We start from the raw sequence: 19,159 nt of genomic DNA, 5'->3' as shown, positions 1-19,159 counted from the left end.
GGCCTGCTTTTCCCCCTAGATTTTCTATTTTTGGCCTTCTTTTGTTAAGTTGGTTGTTTGCAAATCTTGCATTTGTTCATTAACACCATCAGGGCATAACCATACCAAAAGAGTGGGTGTGATTAAAAGTTATACTTTTAGCCACATATTTGGTTCAAAAATGTTAAACAGCTGTGCTAAATACAGTTGGGCAATATGAAAATGGCTCACCCAATAAGAGCATTAAAAAAATCAGAGGATGCAACCGGACCTCACCCCACAATCCTTACCAGCAGTTTTTAATTATTACCATGATGATTTGCTGAACAGACGCACATTGTAAAACACGATGGACTTACGTGTAAAGCTACAAGAAACTCAACATTGTAAGTTTGTCACCAAATAGGTGTTAATTGTGTGGTGTACATCGCTAACTGTTAATTGTCTTTTACCTATGATAGCTCTTGCTTTCAACAGTTACAAATTGTGTTCAGTTGTTAATGCACAATACAGTATTTTTAACCCTAACTCAAACAACTCTTCGTCTGCTTGAGTTGTCCTGTGACAAAAACCCTCACAAGTTGCAAACATTGAAATCTTTCCCATCACCACAATCCAAACCTAATATGATGTAAATGTGGTATTAGTGCAGGACACAGGGACTCCTCTGTAATGACACATAGTGACAGTGATTCGCACAATAATGTCAAATTAAAAACCAAGTATCTCCAAAATGTTCGTACACTAAAAAAAGAGCCTTGCTTTACGCTTTGTGGCAATGCATTTGTTAGATAATGCAATGGGTTTTTAGACGGTATTTGTTATTTAATACAAGAGAATTCTATGAACATTTATTTAATCAGAAAACTTAAAAATTCCCAAATATGAGAATATCATGGTTTTCACTGGACAGCATTAATATACATACAATTGCTCAATCTGCATAAAAAAAGCCACTGGACATTTCCATACAAAAATTGAACACAAATTGCATGACACACAAATATGTGTGTGGTTATTGTGTAGCAACCTTGTGTTGGTTGTGCATAATTTTATCAAGGTAAACACAAGGAATCATCTGTGCTTCCGTGCATCATTTTTTCAAATTAGATTGCCTCTGCATATGCAGGGCAATAAAAATAATTAAACAATGATTTTCAAGGCTTCCGTTACAATGTTTAGTTATGTGAAGGTAAGAAATAGTGGCATAAGTTGATGATACAGCTGTAGCCACATGAATCTAAGACCAAGCAATCAAAGCATCATCACACAGCAACTGTTGCCCGTATTGTTGTAGTAATCCAAATAATAATAACCATGTTTTATTTTCATATGCCCCTTTCTAAAATGCAACACTGTCATTATATTATTTTGAAAATCAAAAAGTCAAAATAATAATGTTTTGGGGGGCTTCTCTCCCCAAGTCATTTTTGTTCAGTCTCTTCTTTTTATATATCTATTCTTGGCTATTTCTCATGGCAAAATTTCTCAAAAGTAAACAGATGGCTGAATGCTGGCCCACTACATTTTCAGGTCTTAACCTAGTGCTATCTCTGACAGAATTGTAAGTTGCCAGCCTCTATTTCTTTGCTTTTTCATGAACCCTTTTTAATCTTACAGCCTTAATTTGTGTCTACTTATTACAGAATCATTCCTGACTTGTTCACCTTAATGTAAGACGCCAGTTTGATGCATATGGCTGTCCCTGCTAACGCCTCCTCCCTTAAATTAATTTCTGTTTGTTTATTTTCAGCTACTGCCAAGGACCTCAACACTTGAACATATTTATCATCGCTGGGTGAGACTAACTTTGAATCCTGACAAAATACATCAAGAGAGCTGCTATTTGTGAGCACAGAGAATACCAGCTGAGGTTTCGAGTTGATGGCAGTACGTTCTTGTTTGCTTGTATAATTAATCTAATCCTAGATGTATCTTTTTTTCAAAATGCACACACAACTTCAACACTAACAGGGATGACAGTAACTTGCAGAAAATATGGTGAAATGTATGGTTAACTGTCCAGTCTTGATGTGTATCTGATGGATGGCACAGGTTATATGGCTATTAGTGTTATCTGTTACCTGAATTCCATACTACATCCTCCTCAGAGGTTCCTGCACCCTGTATCTTTATCAGATGATTTAATTGCAGTACAGTTGCCACTGATATATTTGATGTTTGATACACAGTGACTCATAAAGGAGTCCATGATTATTATTTTTTACTTTTCTTTATGCACTGCTGCCTGCCTTTCATGGAAATAGTTTGTGTAATAAATAAACTAACATGTCAGCCTTATCTAATGTCTTGGACTTTCTTGGTCTTGTGGGTGGTGAACTCATTTTTTTGGGGGGTCAGTTCACCAAATCCATACAAGAACATACTTTTGCACTCACATGTAAAGTGGTATCTGTCCATGCAGACAGTAGTTTACAGAAACAGAAAACTGTCTATTTACTGAATTAGGATACGGTTTTGCTCATTTAAATGTTTGAGAATCAGATTACGGAAGACATCTAACTGGTTACTTCTAAATGTACTAATAGGCATTTTGCTCTGATGTCTTTATTTAATACTATCCCCCAACCCCACATCCACAAGGACCCTTTCAACCGGGGGGAAGAGGAAAGGAATGGAGAAGAGGAGAATACTAAAAACTAAAAAAATAGATACACATCAACAGGATTGCAGCATGTTACAAAGAAAATAGTCTTCCTGAATAATCAGTGTTTACAGTTTATTTTATATATGGCTTTACTTCAGTTCATTGGGCAAGTCTCTTTCCTAGTGCACTTACGCCAATTCCCTAATTACTTAACATGCTCTATAAATTTCATTTATCAACCCAGAACTTTTCTCTCTCCTCTTGAGAATGTTGTGTGACTTTGATCTGGTAACTTAGATGATCGATTACCCATGAACCGTGAAAATGATTACCTCCTTAATGAAGGCACACGGAGCCAATCTTGGCATCTTGTTGATGTTGACGGCGTTTTGATGTCCCTGGGCTGACCACTAAAATGTAATGTGAAGTGATAGCATACAGGAGAATAACAATAACATGTTTGGTGATGAGTAGGCTTAAAAGTGGGGAAACGAGGCAAGAAAGCTTTTCTGCCTTTCTGCGATCATTAAGATTCAATCCAATTTTTTAATCTTTCTCTCCTTCTCCGTCCCTCCCTGTGTATATCTCTCCAGAGACTCGTTTCATTCCAAAAATTATTGCCCATACCATTTATCTTTTCTTGTGATTCAATAACATGCAAAAAGAATGAGGAAGAGAGAATATGGTGATTTTTTTAGAGAGAAGAACAATGTGTAATTCTGTTTGATAGTCACCCTTGTGCAAATTGAATATAGATTGGCATACTTCTTAATTACTGCAAGGCTCATTTGCTGAGATCCAGACAATAAAAAACTGCCTGACAGTTGTGAAGCTTGGCAGCGAGAGAAGGCTCAAAGATATTTATATGCTATTTGAAATCTTATACCCTATTTTAGCACCACTGTTGATCATTCAGAGCGCCTCCTTTTGGCAGAAATAGGGAGCAAAATCATCTTCAGTCCTGTCTGTCTTCATACTTTTCAAAGGTTTTTTTCTGCTTCACAGTATAAATGACATGTTTTAATTTGGTTATACAGGATCACAGCAGACACTTATTGTGATTGGCATACATGGACATGTGTAATTGGTCACCAGTGACTTACTACCATGCACCAACGGGACTTGCCCAATCTTCCTCATCCTATCTTTATTTTTCTTTTCTATTTCTGAAACCGAACATAAACAATTCTGTGACTGCCAATGTAGGTGTAAGTGTGTCTGAGCTAAATGTGATCAACCAAGAAACATTGAATTGTGCTCTGGTATTCTGTGCATATAAAACTCACTTGTGCAGTTTGGAGCCGTTCCAGACCAAGTGCTATTTGCCAGACACTGGCGTGTGGGTGCACCAGTGAGAAAATAACCCTCCATACAAGAATACACGATAGAGTGGGAGAAGGTTGTGCCATCCACACGGGAAATACGGCCATGAGCAGGTGTGGCTGGGTTCCCACACTGTACCGCTGCAATACAAGGGAGAAAAGAGAGTAGGTGAAGGTCACAGGTGTAAAATAGTAATGGATATTCTATTTTCCATATCAGTGATTCACAATCCGAGGGCTGGGAGCCCCAAAGGTGGCTTCAAGATGACTTCTGAAGGTCTCAAGGTGATTAAAGGGCTGTGAAATATATATCCCTTCCATATTGTGTAAATAGTAGGGCTGCACAATTAATCAAATTTTAATCACGATCACGATTTTGGCTTCCCACGATCAAATTTGCGTGATCGAGCGATATTTAAAATGCGTCATTCTCTTCATATAACTGTTTTTGCAAAGCCAATCTAGCGCTCCATAAACCACTGTCTGATCACATGTCTCCATGAGCCAATCAGAGCTGTTCCCTGCCTGCACCGCGCAGCTTAGTTTCTAGATGTAGACAGTCACAGAGGACAGAGTAACGTGAGGAAAATTCCACAACAGGTAGCAGTCGGTCATCATAAGCCGGTCACAATGTTTACCAGTTTACCAGTAAACGCAACGTTTTGTCCCGTCTGTGTGCAGTGACCAGTGCTAGTTTGTGTCTTTTAGCTCATAGCTTTAGCAGCAGACTGTTGGACGTCCCGCTGTTGGAATCCTACAGTGAAATACAGACACACTACACTGTTTAGCAGTCAGCATTTTAGCCGTGTTTAATCCAGTTACTACTGTGGCTAACGGTAGGCTAACGTTACCTGCTGTGTAACGTGTTATTAGTGTTTTCTAGCGTGACATTCAGCGATGTTTATGTTGCCTCTAACGTGGGTTTCGGAGCATCAGAGCGCAACGCAGACATGTAAGTGTCAGTGTAATGAGCCACAGAAATCCGCGTAGCTATACCAGGCATACCAGGCACCACATGCGCCGTTAACGTGAACAGAAAATTGCGTTGCCTGTATCTTTCACGGCAAACATGCATGTCTGGAAAGCGGTCGCACAACAGCTGAAATGGCATACTCCTTCACAGTATCCTTCAATAAAGGAGGAATGTAGCACAATATGGATGTATTAGTAGGAATGTAGCACAATATGGATGTAAAAGCAGTTACAATTATATAATTATGTGACAATAAAATTTGTTTTGGCTAAAATCAACAAATTATCGTGATAATTAATCGTGATCTCAATCTTGATCAAAATAATCGTGATTATCATTTTGGCCATAATCGTGCAGCCCTAGTAAATAGTAATATTTATTTATGAAATAATTGCTGTTTTGCTTATGACCCGATACATTTGTAGTTTCTTGACTCAGTGCGATTAGCACTCGAGTGGAACAGTCTGAAAAGGGCATGTGGAGTTCTCCATTATGCGTTTGTACCTCACATCACGGGATGAGAGGAAGCAGTTTTTTGTTGTTGAAAAAGCTGTGAACCAAACCAGTGAAGAACCACTAATCTATACAGCAGCACAGCTTTATTAAGAGAGGCTAATGAACAGTAGCTGGTGCAGTGGTAGACTAATCCCCATCACGCTATTGATGACTCATCAGTAAATAAAGTGCAGTTTGTGTATTGTCAAGTCCCATAGTACATCTACAGTAATGACATTTTGTGCTGTCTAAAAACAAGAAGAGGATCGTGGGAGTAATGTAAAAATTTGCAGCTGTGCTCTAACAAATAACACTAACTTTTGTTATGACATTTTCCTAAATAATGAACAGATGTTGAGTTATTTTCGAAATATGAAATATGACTCCTGACAATTTAAAGCACAAATTGAACTCAGAGAGGAGGCTGAAAAACTTTGACTTTCTGTAGTGAACTGAAGGGTTGGGCTTTTCACACTAACAGCATTGCCAGAATACGCCAAACAAAATGTATCCCTGAAGAGGGAAATGGACAGAGTTTGTTTCATGTGTTTTTCTTCTGCCCCAAATCATGTCTCATTACGAAACTGATTTGCTCTCTCAATCACCTAATTGCCTGGAAAATCTGAAATAGTGATTCTTGTAAGAGACAGACGTGTTGTAGATGCGGGAGTAATTTCTCGATTAACACGTGCATCCACACACAAACTCGGTGCAAAGGCATCACTCAGGCACATATCCAAACACACCAGGTGCCATCATGCTCACATTACTTTACTGTAAATGCACACACAAACATACGCGCACATGGCAAAAACAAAGTATGGTACCCTCTTGGGCTCCTCTCTTAATTATTCAAGACAGACATGATGACAGATACACAAAACAGACCTTGATGGTTTTGTGAGATGGATATTAAGCTGAATATCCACGGTGACTGTTTTCCAGAGACTGTAAAAGGTTGTGGATAACGGATGGACGGGCTTTAACAGTAGACAGGGACAGTAGATCACAGGCAGACAGCACTGAAACTCATTCAGGCTCCAGTGAATTCCTGCCTCATCTCTCCTGAGATGGAGAGATGGCTAAAACAATCTTTAAATCAGGAGTTCAACAGAGAGATGGAGAGATAAAAAGGTAGTGAAAGAGAGATGTGGGGTAAAAGGAGGAGAGGGAGGGTAAGGCTGTGCAATAGAGAGATAAAGAGAAAAAGAGAAAGACAGAGGAGGGACAGATGGAGGAGTGGACAGGGACGGAAAGATAGCCATCCAACCAGATTAAAGGGGTGATAGAATGCAAAACAGAGTTTACCTTGTCATAGTTGACAGTTCGGTGGGTGAACTGGGCATACAGAGAACCGAGAAGTCCCATTGACACCTCTTTCCTATGCAAATCTCACAATTTGAAACTGCAGCTGAAAACGGACGAATCCCAACGAAGCAAACAGTTGACGTCAACTCGGTGGCTGTACCTTAATTGGCTCTGGTCTGTACCTTTGTCACGCCCCAAAATGTACATACAGTCCACTGGTCTGAGACCAGCTGCTGTTCTGAAGAGTCAGGACTTTTCCCGGTGGACCGGTAGTGTTTCGAGGCCACGAGGGCGGGTCTGATAATAGTTATACATTGCAAGTTCTTAGCAACACCATCCGGCGGTCTGGTTTGCGGCCGCTGCCCACTGGTCAAACTGTGCAGCCTCTGCTCAACCCGTACGGCGGGCCGCAGCAGCAGGCATCATTAGACTCACACACTGTCACATACTGTTAACGTTAACGATAGACTTCCAAACATGTGGCCGGGCAGCGGCCACGGGCTGCCCGGCCGCGGGCAATGGAGCGGGAGTTGTGGATCTAACACGGTGGAGCAGAGGACTTGCTGCTGGAGCTGCTGCTGCTGTGCTGCTCTCTGTCGGTGTGCCTGTGGGCTTGACTCTCCGCTAAATGTCCCCGCGCTGAGACACTGAACTAGCTACAGTGCGAGTTGTGATTCCTTGTCTGGAAGTGGAGGTATTTTATGTCCCAAGGGTAACTTTACAACAACACTAGTTGTAATGAAAGTGTCGAAACTTTGCATTGGGGTGTGTGTGTGTGTGTGTGTGTGTGTGTGTGTGTGCGTGCGCAACACACTGGAGGATGACTAAACTGTAACTAAACTGTGTCTCTGGTGCTTTGTACAGTAACATTAGTTGATGAGTTTATGTGTCGGAGCAGAAATGAAGTTTGAAGCCAGCCAGGGATATTTTCTCGGGCCTCGACTGCTCCAGCGGCACTGCGGCCGTTTGGAAGTCTATCAGTAACGTTAACAGACAGTGTGTGTGTGAGTCTGATGATGGAAGGCCAAAAAGGGAAAGGTGGCGCTGAGAACGTCAGACTCAAAAGGACAAAAAGGTATCATGTTGCTGTGCTCTGTGTTGTTCAGCACCCCCGTGTCTTTGCTCTGCAGCTTCGTTGTAAACCAACCAATCGGTGCGCAGCTCATCTAAATATTCATGAGAATACCATATAAGGGAGAAAACCTCTCGTTTCATTTTAGGGCTATTTCACAGGGTTGCATTAGGATGCATAGAACAGCACCCGGCCATATTCAACCCAACTAATGTTACATACCCTATTCGGAGACCTTGGAACAGTGTGAAATACCCTACATAATCATTCTATCACCCCTTTAAGACAGAGAGAAATAAGAAAGAAAGCAAGAGAAAACAGGGGAAATGAAGGATAGATAGAAAAGAGAGAGTGAGAAGAGAGACAGAAAGTCAAAGAGAGACAAATTAAGAGAGTTGGAATCAATGGTTGGAATAAAAGAGAGAGATACAGAGAGTAGCATCATATTGAAAATGACACTAGCAATGTGCCAACGTGGCAGACAGTAAGAAGAAGAGAGCAGAAGGAGTCAAACATTTGCCTCAATATCCGGTTGACCCCTGGGGGTAATTTATGCAAGATGTAGAGCTGCCGCTCTGTGAACTAATATCTTCAAAATCCACAATGATTCATTTATCACAATCCACAAAGAACTTGGCTTTAGGTGTCTAGAATTAATGAATTTTTTGGTTGCAATCTGGAAGCTAGTCAAAGCACCATGTGCTGGCAGGAAATACCAGACTGCAGCAGAGAGATACTTATCCATCTGGTGCAGTACTGTGTTTGTGAGCTTTTGCAATCATATGTGTGTGTAAGTGTGGATGCACATGAGCACCGATCTGTAGACTCTATGCACATTCAAGCCTGCATGCCGCCCATGTGTTGCATATAATATTTGTGTGTGTAAGCCCGGTCCAGTTACTATTTGAAACCTTTCTATATGACAGCTGGTGAGTGTTTTGTTACCGTACCAGTGAACACATCCAACATATCAAATTCAGAGTTTAATTTTAGAAAAAAATAAAATTGTGTGACTTGCAAGATTTAAAACTTTTAATTTAAAGTGATGGTTCGGAGTAATTTCACCCTAGGGTCCTTTGCACCATGACCTCGAACCAAACACCCCCCCAGAAGCTTTTTTTACCTGGGTCTAACATTGGGAGAGTTAGCGTAGAGTAGCGTTAGCCGCTGAATAGCTTAGCGCAGAGGCTAATGGATCCGAAGTGTCTCTTAACATTACCCCACTAATAATGCCCAAAATGATACCAAAGGTCTACACTAGTATATATAGGTTATGCACTCATAAAACGATGGATTGTAAAGTTTGTAAGTACACCAGAAGGTTATATAAATACCACTTGCCTGCTGGCTTCTGCTCTCTGCTGTTGTTGTTGCTGCTGTAAGACAGGCACTTAGGGAATCTACAAATTACATACCCAAAAGAGATGCAACAAAAAATATTTTTAATTTAACTTATTTTTAAAGTAAGTGCTGTAGTATAACTAGCAGGAGACAAGTAATAATTGAGGTAAGTTTGGAGACATTACCTTATTTAATCATTAAATTAATAAATATTTTTGTGCATCTTTTTCGGGTTGTAATTTGTAGATGTCCCTAAGCACTCTTACTGCCCGGTAGTAACAGCAGCAGCAGCAGAGAGCAGAAGCCAGCAGGCAAGTGTTATTTACATAAACTTCTGGTGTACTTACAAATTTTAAAATCCATCGTTTTATGAGTGCATAACCTATTTGTACTACTGTAGACGTTTGGTATCATTTCGGGCATTATTAGTGGGGTAATGTTAAAGACACACTTCGGATCCATTAGCCTCTGCGCTAAGCTATTCAGCTGATAACGCTACGCTAACGCTCCCAATGTTCGACCCAGGTGAAAAAAGCTTCTGGGGGGGTGTTTGGCTCGAGATCATGGTGCAAAGGACCCTAGGGTGAAATTACTCCGAACCATCACTTTAAGTATAGGTTAAACCCCTAAAACACTGGATCCACCCTTCCCATAATGCAATTCAATAGCCTGTTTTGTTCCCTGCCTGGTAAATGCCCATGTCTTTCAAACTATAGGCTCACAATTTGTAACAAAGCAGTCGTACAAGAACTTTGCCTAAATAAAATGATTAAAAATATATATTTTAAAATTAGGTTTGAAATTGGAAATATCTGATCAAATGAATAAGTAAACAAGACTAGGAATCTGACCAGGAATCTGACCAAGCCTTTAATGCCAGCTTTTGCTTTTTGACAGTTTTTAATATTGGGTGCTACGGGACCTTTGAGTCAGTAAAAAATGTATTGAGGTTCGATTACCCTAGTGGAACCATGCATCCATTTGTGTAACTGTAAGAGTTTCATGGTGTACGTGGGCCTCTCTCAGTGCTGGAAGACATTACAGTGCAACACATTTATGGTAGGGAACAGGTATCACTGCTCTATTAAGTGATTTTAGACAAGACACCGGAGTCTTCAGAAGATAAACCTAAAAGCTGGAGGCTACATTTACAGGAGGAAATCTCAGAACAGGAATGGTCTGAGGTAAGCCTGAAGGCTTAAACACAAACAATTAACACGACAAGTTGCTACAATACATTTGGATTTAAGAACATACATATCAACATCAGACACATCACTTTAATCCTAATACGCCACACATGAATCATATAACATTGTAAATGTAACAATGCTAAAGGAACACTCTTTCATTTGGAAGGAGGTTCTTAACATAATTAGAAAAATCACTTGTTGGCCAAAGTTGTGCATCCTGGGTATTTATCCAAGTGATTTGATCACTGAGAAAAGTGATCGTGCACTAATACATATACATTGTAAATACTGTAACATCTGTATATTTACCTCTGTTTTAATTACTACGTTATTATTTACTTGCCTATTCAGTTGATGGTGTTGTGTATTTGCTGCCAAGATTAATGTTTGTTTTAATTGAAAACCCCCAATAAAATATTGTTTAAAAAAAAAGATGTGTGTCTTATGCACTCCTCTCCTACTGTTTCAGACGTAACATGACAGACATTTGAAAGATTTCCCTTACGTTTACAGAAGGGCTGTCTGCCCGACCAGGTCCCATTAGGGAAGCAGATCCTCTCTGCTGACCCGTACAGTGTATGTCCCACTGCGCAGGTGAAGCGCACCTTGCTGCGCACTTTGAAGTTGCCTGCCTCCCTGCTGCAATGGGCAGGTGTGCCAGGATCCCCACAGGTGCCAGCCGAGTCACCTGCAATGGGAGATAACCAGAAAAGGAGCAATGAAAAAAAGAACCTGAAGATGCCATCCACTTTAACGGTCTATGTGTGTGTTCACAGATAGGCCCTTTTAAGTTGGTATGGCAGTGAATTACAACACAGTGTTCCTTTCTGTCAAGCATAGGGGCAATACAAAGAGGACTTAGACTCAAACTGTACATCTTTTGAGTCCTCCAGGAAGCAGCTATAAAACAGACAATGCACCAATAAGCAGTTGTCACCGTGCCAACAACCTGGAGGACCAATACCTTTCACTGCTTTGACACCAGGAGCTTTCTGTCCATAAAAACAGCGGGGCCTGCATTAAAAGGCAACCAGCTGTGGTTATGAGAAATGATGAATACAGTTTGACCTCTAAAGCAAAATGCATTTTCATTATCCTGAATTATCTCTCCTGTCTTTTGTTCTGTGGAGGAACATACAGTACGTTCAGTGTCTTGCACCACCTGTCTAGCACATCTATAAATTAACTCATAGAAAATAATGCTGTGCCTCTTGTAAATTCTTTCTTCTGATGTCCCCATTAGGACTGCCACCGGTGGGTGAACCAAATGGGACATGTTCTCTATCTGAGTCACAGGAAATGCGAGAGAGAGAACAGGTATGGAGTCTGGGCAGTGCCATAACTACGGAACATTTTATGTTGTGATGCAAGCAAAGCTAAGTGGTGTTCGAGTCCGGATGGAGTCTAGGGGGTAGGGTTTTGGTTTTGTATTACTGGGGACATACTCAAAGCAAAGGAAAAAAGCAAATAACACACACAACACCAACCAACACTTCCACTGTTGCTTCCCAGCAGAGGAGAGAAAAGAGAAAAATATTTGGCCACAGAAGAGTATCACAGAAAGAGATATAAATGGATAGACAAAGCAGATATATAGATAGGCAGATATTCAGAAAGACAGAGAGATCACTGTGGTTGTCTGTACAGTTCAGTACGTGTTGTCTCTTTTTGAAGGCGCTGTGCTTTATTGGCTGTGAGATCCTGTTCCTTGAGCTGTGCACACACCCTGTGCATCATTCCATGTGTGTTGGCAGCTGCTTTCTGTCTACAGAGCAGCAAACAGCTGCAATAATACTTGACTTGTTGACAAAGCCTTACTGCACAAATACCAAGCTCATATCTTCTACTGTACACGCATCCCACTGCTTGCATGTGCACATACTGGATTTGTCAGGTCAGGGGCTCATAGCAAGATATGATTAGTTTGTGTGTGGCTGTGGTTAGCAATGAGTGTGTGTGCAAATATGCACCGTTGCCTACCTTTTGTACTGCATATGTGTGTGCGTCTGTAGTGCATGTACTTGCATACATTTTGCACTCTTTGCAAGGGCTTTTAGGTATGTACTGTATACTTATTTGTTGCCCGTGTGTGTGTGTGTCTCGCAGCAGCTGTCAGTACTTCATTAGTCTTCTTCGGTTAGGTAAGGCAGCCTGGCTCGGCATGAACTGTGACAGCAATAATCTCTCTAATTGGGATGGTGGTGGATTTGGTTTGAATCTGAATTAATGTCCATTCACCATGCTCCCTTTGTGAGGAAATAATAAGGCCTTCAACTCAGCCATGCAACAGACGAGGACAAAAGAGGAATGGCTTCGCAAGCAGTTTTTAGCCCCCTCTTACTAATTAACGAAGGAGGACAGATGAGAGGAAGGATAGATAGTTGCGTGGATGGATACATGAATGAGAAGTGTTGCTGATGCTGGGCTGGACTTTTGAGGAATTCATAGCCCAAATTATTATGTTGCTATTGGTGATGAACATTGGCTGAGAATACAAATGTGCCATTTAAATATATTCTAGTCCTGCAGATAAAGCTATAGACTTTGCAGCAACCTTTCTGCAAATAAACTTTGAAATCATTGCAGAAGCATCAACAGACACAAACACTTTCCAGATTACTCATTTATTTTGCTAACACTGCAGTACTAATTGCATCACCTCAGACGTTTTTGCTAATGTGCCTGTATAAAAGTAGGTGTTAAAATGTACACTCACACTAATTTAAACCTCTTCAGGCATTTGCTGCATCACAACTTTAGTTACTGTAAGCATTAAGCAACAACTCAGTGACAGCTGTGCTGTGGTTCTAAGTTACCACTGCTACAGTTGAAAGAGATGTTTACCGCCATGGATCTGAATTCATCAAACATCTTAGTGATGAACAAGTGATCAACAAAGGTGTCTTATTTCCTTACTGCCTGACAATGTGAGGACAATGCATTTACACTCTAATTACCATCATATATAACCATCATCAATAACAATATTTTTTGAGGGCTAGATATCACAAAAATTAAAACTACTTTATTACTGTACTTTGTCCTTTATGTTTTTGTTTACATATCTGCAATTGATATAGTCACAAAATTACGGATTGAGTCTTGAGCCACAAAATAAGATCAAAACAAAACTGCCTCTAATCCTCTTGTAATGTTTAAAGAAAATACACTCAACAAAATGGTACACAAAAGAACTATTGCTCTCAAATCTTGTTCACAAATCTGTCTAAATCTGTGTTAGTGAGCACTTCTTCTTTGCCGAGAAAATCCATCCACCTCACAGGTGTGGCATATCAAGATGCTTATTAGACAGCATGATTATTGCACAGGTGTGCCTTAGGCTGGCCACAATAAAAGGCCACTCTAAAATGTGCAGTTTTACTGTATTGGGGTCCGAAAACCAGTCCGTAAAAAAAAAATTAAAAAAAATAAGAAGTTGCTGCTGAAGGAATTATTATTTCTTCTTTCTTCCGGCAAATGAATCGCCTTTTTGAGGGGCTAAACATACTCAAAAACTCACCAAATTTGGCGGTCGCATCTGTTACGACCCCACCTCTGCAGTGCAGGGGAAGTTCCTCCTACAGGCAGAGGGTCGTTAGTGATTGGAACCACCTGGGCTCAGCGTATTTAAGCTGTTGCTAACCACTCTGTTTTCTCTCTCTGTTCCTCCAGGTATGAACCTGTTTTTGTTTGTTCCTTTATAGTTTTACTTAGTTTCCACTCAGTCATTCACACCCATACAGATTCACTCACCCATGCACTTTACATACAACTTACATTATGACATTCTCACACCTCATTCCCTTTTTCTTTGTTTAAAGTTAATAGTTTTGATTTACAATAAAGTATCTTTTTGATTGGCCTATACTTGTTGTTGGTGTCCCCTCATTTCTTTGCCACAGGCCATGAGCCGGTTTGTGACACATCAAGTCTGGTGAAGATTTACGTATTTTAAGGGTTTTGGGAATAGGCGGACAAAAATGCCTGATAAGTTATTAAAAGAAAATCTTTTCGTCATAGGGCGTGGCCGTGGTGGGGCAACCATTTTGTGCGTTTCTTCATCGAAACAGGAAGTGGGTGTAACTTGAGAGTACATTGTCCAATTTGCTCTAAACTTTTCAGGATTCATAAGAGTCCAACCCTGAGGACATATAAAGGCAGATATTTACTTAAAGTCATAGCGCCCCCTAGTGGCAACAGGAAGTAGGCCTAAAAGTCAAGGTGCTATACTTTAACAAACTCCTCCTAGACATTTCATCAGATCGACTTCAAATTCGGTCTGTGTCATCAAAACCCCTTAATGAAAAGTTTAAACTTTTCGTCCAATGGTGTGGGCGTGGCGGCCATTTTGAGCATTTATCGATGAACGAAGAATTTATAACTTTAGTGTACACTGTCCAATTTGGCCGAAATTTGACACGATTGACAAGAGTCCAGGCCTGAGGACATTTATAGGCAAAAATTTACTTTTGGTCATAGCGCCCCCCACTGGCAACGGGAAATCAGCCTTATATGACAGACATCATCCAATTTACATGAAACTTGTGTGGTCTACGTGTGATACTGAGACTCCTCCTATACTTTAACCACACCCACTTACTCAGGCCACACCCCCTTTCTTAACATTTGAACCGTTTAAGGTAAAGTCTTGTGTGAGGTGTCACTGAACTCAGCAGAGCGTTCCTTCTTCATTGGTGATGGTTTGGCCCGCCCCCTATGCTTAAACCATGCCCCCTTTCATAACTGGTGACCCATTTAAGGTAGAGTCTTGTATGAGGTATCATTGAACTCAGCAGAGTGTTTCTTTTTGATTGGTGATGTTTGACCCGCCCCCCCTATGCTGTAGCCACGCCCCTTTTTATAACTTATGACCCATTTAATGTAGACCCTTGTGTGAGGTATCATTGAACTCAGCAGAGAGTTCCTTATTCATTGGTGATGGTTTGGCCCACCCTCTATGCTTAAGCCATGCCCCCTTTCACAACTAGTGAACTGAATGGAAATGTAGCATTATATTATCAACCTTAATCTTTTAGCCAAATGGCATATTTATAAATGTAAGTACTCTAATCAGAAACCATTATTCATTGTGTTTGAAAGTGAACCATCATACAATTTTTAATTAATGTGATGCCATGTTTTTCTGCCCCCTGGCTGTTATTGTTAATGTCAACTGTCAATAAAGTTAAAAGGCTGTTTCCTCTGAGGCCGTTTGGTCTGAGGACGTTTGGTCTGTGGCCGTTTCCTCTGAGGCTGTTTTGTTTGAGGCCGTTTCCTGAGACCCGATGCATTTTTGCCTGAGACCTGAGGCTGTTTTATCATGAGGCCTGATGCCTTTTTGTCTGATGCCTGAAACCTGAGGCTGTTTTTCCTGAGATCTGACGTTGTTTAACCTGAAACCTAACACCTTTTCATCTGATGTCGGAGACCTGACTCTAAAACGTACACCGTACGCTACAAAATAAACTGAAGTTGCATTTTTTTATTTTTATTTTGATTACATGTAATCAAACTATGTATTATATACTATAGCTCACCCCAGTACATCCTTTGTCTTTGGCTTTGTAAGTCACAGTGTCATTTATTATGATTAAATCCTCTGGTCACTGACCCAGGACTCTTATTCTGCTGCACAAATGCCTCCACAGGGGTTTACTCTCGAAACTGCTCTTAGACAATTTAAATACTTTGTAACAGATTCATGTTGGCTTTACTTATCTCCCTTTTCAAGTGATGAGTTGATGTTAATTAGGTTTTGGACAAGTTAAATTAAATGCACTAAATATAGTTTGGTGTTACATTTTATTTTGCCCAGATTAAAGCAAAGTTTATTGGCTGGGTTTCTTCAGACAAACCGAGACAGTAGAGCTAATGCTGGTGATACACAGCTCAGAGTGAGTGGTGAGAATCTTTTTTATTGCAGGCCTAAAACCGCTATTAGGCTGTAAAAAGCAGATAATAATGCAGGTGCAAATAAAGAGAAATACCACATTGTTATGGAAAATGACTGGGTTTGAGCCTCTGCAATCATGTGCCCCTTCTTAAAGTGCCCATATTATGAAAAAAACACTTTTTCTGGGATTTGGGGTGTTCTTTTGTGTCTCTGGTGCTTCCACACACATACAAACTTTGAAAAAATCCATCCATGCTGTTCTGAGTGAGATACGGTTTCTGAATGTGTCCTGCCTTCAGTCTCCTAGTGAGCTGTTCAAAATCGTCTCGGACTGTGACGTCACAGTCCGAAATGAGCTGGCTAACCACAACCGTTAGCTCATTAGCATGCTAACCGTTAGCATTAGCATGCTAACGCTAATGCTAACGCTAGCATGCTACGTCGTTCTCAATAGCAAAGCACTGCTACAACACACACAAGTTCACCATAATCTACAAAAGAACTACTTACATGTGCGCCCTCACTTAGAAGTCTCCCAGCTAATCCTGCCTTGTAACTGACCAAAGTTGGAGAAACAGGCTTTCTTTTACTGTCTCTAGAGTTAGCTAGCTGACATGATCTACATCTGAGCTACTGAGCATGTGCGAGTGCAGTCAAAGATAGTACAGAAGAAGAAGATGAAAAGAGGTCTCACTCTGTAGCTAAAACAGAAACCAGGTGAAAAGAGGATCTGCAGCAGTGAGAGAGAGCTGTGCAGTACAACAAAAATATGGTGTTTTTTGAAAATTAAACCATGTAAACCTATTCTGGTACAACCTTAAAATACAGTTATGAACCTGAAAATGAGCATAATATGGGCGCTTTAATATCCTAGGAGTCTAACTTCTCTACTGCCTCGCTACTTTCCAACTGTCTCAGGAAATACTAAATATTGAAGGTGAGTAAAAAGGTTGCATTCCCATTTAAAGAAGAAAAAACACCATCATATAAGTCTGCTTACAAACATTACTTCTGGGTCAGGGAGCTGAACAAACCAAGTGAACATTCAGTAAAGACAATCCACTTAAATGGTCAGGAATGCTTAAGTGTGATGGGAGGAAAGAGCACAGAGGGATTAAGGGGGTAAGTTTGTAGTTGAGGAGACATTCACTATAGTACACTTTCTTTCAGGTTTTCAGAAAACACCAAGAGAAGAGTCTGCAAATAAATGTTCTGAACACTGGACACAAAAAGTTCTGGTAAAACCTTTGGTTGCCAGAGTCTGCATTTACGTTATGTTAGGGCTGATATCTCTCGCTCAATTTAATTGTTTTTATTCAGGAAGCAACATTTGCTTCTACACATTCTTTGGCTGAGGTGTGAAGTCAAAATTTCATCACCAAATGGAAGAGTAATGAAGGGTAGGGTTATTTGGTACTGGTCCACCATCAATTGCAAACATTAATCAGCCATATGCAAATATGTCCGTTCTGAAAAGTAAAATGCTGTACTGCTTTCAGTAGATGGGGAATTTGTGAACAATAATGGTCAAATATTTTGGAATGTAGGTACAATTTAAAAAAAAATTCTGTAGGAGCTCGACGAAGCTCTAGTTTGAATTTGTTAGTTAGTTAGTTAGTAGTTAGTTAAATTGGGCTGGGGCTCTCCGGGGCATAACCCCGGACCCCCCTAGGGAGAGCCCCCCCCACATAACAAATCCCAATTTAACCCCTGTCTGGCACTAATACAGCTCTGGCTGGCTCTAATACAATGGAGTTTGAGTGAATTGTTTGTGGTGCTTACAGCTTTGAGAAATTACATTTAAAGGTCCCATGACATGGTGCTCTTTGGATGCTTTTATATAGGCCTTAGTGGTCCCCTAATACTGTATCTGAAGTCTCTTTCCCGAAATTAAGCCTTGGTGCAGAATTACAGCCACTAGAGCCAGTCCCACAATGAGTTTTCCTCTGAATGTGCCATTTCTGTGTCTGTAGCTATTGAGGAGGAGAGAGGGCGGGGCAAGGTGGAGGGTGGGGGTGTGGCCTTGACCAACTGCCACTTTTCTCGTTTGAAAGCCATGTCGTCTCTCTCTCATGGGTTGGCCAAATTCTCTGGGCGGGCAAAGCAGAGAAAGGGGAGGTAACCTCGCTTGTTATGACCTCATAACAAGCAAGATTCCAGAACAGCTCATCTGAGCTTTCATTTTCTCAAAGGCAGAGCAGGATACCCAGGGCTCGGTTTACACCTATCACCATTTCAAGCCAATTGGGGACCATAGGCAGGCTGGGGGAACTCATATTAATGTTACCTCAAAACCTCAAAGTAAAATTTTCATGCCATGGGACCTTTAAACAATTCAACAGCAACATGTGTCTGTCAGAATGTGTTTCCTGATCAGGCTGTATAATCCACAGACATTGCTGTGAACTGTTTTCACTGGACCTACTTTCTACCAAAGAAATAGTACTTCTGAAAACTGTTGACAGTGACAGTGTAGAGTATTAGGGGCATTGCTACTGGAAAAGCAGACCTGCCAACCTTGAAGAAATGTTATGAATACAAAGGCCTAAAGCAACTACTAAAGAAGCACAGATTGAAGCCTGACAGACACAATTATAGGCTAATAAATAACATGGGTCAGATATTTTCAGATACGCTTTTAAAAATTTGACATGGGTGACATTGCATTATGTCAGTTGCCATCACATCACATACATAGCCTAACGGTTACCTTTATCGTACGTTAATCAGCACCTGGCCTTTCTAAAACCTTTTAGTTTTCTAGCCATTCCACCACTTTTCTAACTGCCCCCAACTAATGGGAAGGATGGCAGGTGTGATAGGCTAGCCTATTGGCACCAGTGTTGGGCAAGTTAATTACAAAATGTAATACATTATTGATTACTAGTTACTGTCATTTGAGAGTAATTAGTTATATTACAATATTACTGTCTCTGAATTGTAATGCTCATTTTACTTTTGAGTTACTTTCACCA

General features: G+C 40.6%; 1 protein-coding gene across 1 annotated transcript in view; it reads right to left on the bottom strand.

Moving 5' to 3' along the window:
* LOC120561928 (CUB and sushi domain-containing protein 3-like) overlaps positions 1 to 19,159 on the bottom strand; it is a 292,084-nt gene that overhangs the window by 34,648 nt on the left and 238,277 nt on the right. The window contains exons 57-58 of the mRNA XM_039805270.1: positions 10,797 to 10,979; positions 3,874 to 4,050 (exon numbers count right to left, since the gene is read on the bottom strand). Of these exons, the coding sequence (XP_039661204.1) occupies positions 3,874 to 4,050; positions 10,797 to 10,979 (360 nt within the window). The remainder of the gene's footprint in view (positions 1 to 3,873; positions 4,051 to 10,796; positions 10,980 to 19,159) is intronic.

This window comes from Perca fluviatilis, chromosome 7, assembly GCF_010015445.1.
Source record: "Perca fluviatilis chromosome 7, GENO_Pfluv_1.0, whole genome shotgun sequence".
Lineage (NCBI taxonomy): Eukaryota > Metazoa > Chordata > Actinopteri > Perciformes > Percidae > Perca > Perca fluviatilis.
Note: the sequence above shows the minus strand (reverse complement) of the source record. Positions and strands in the feature narration are given on the sequence as shown.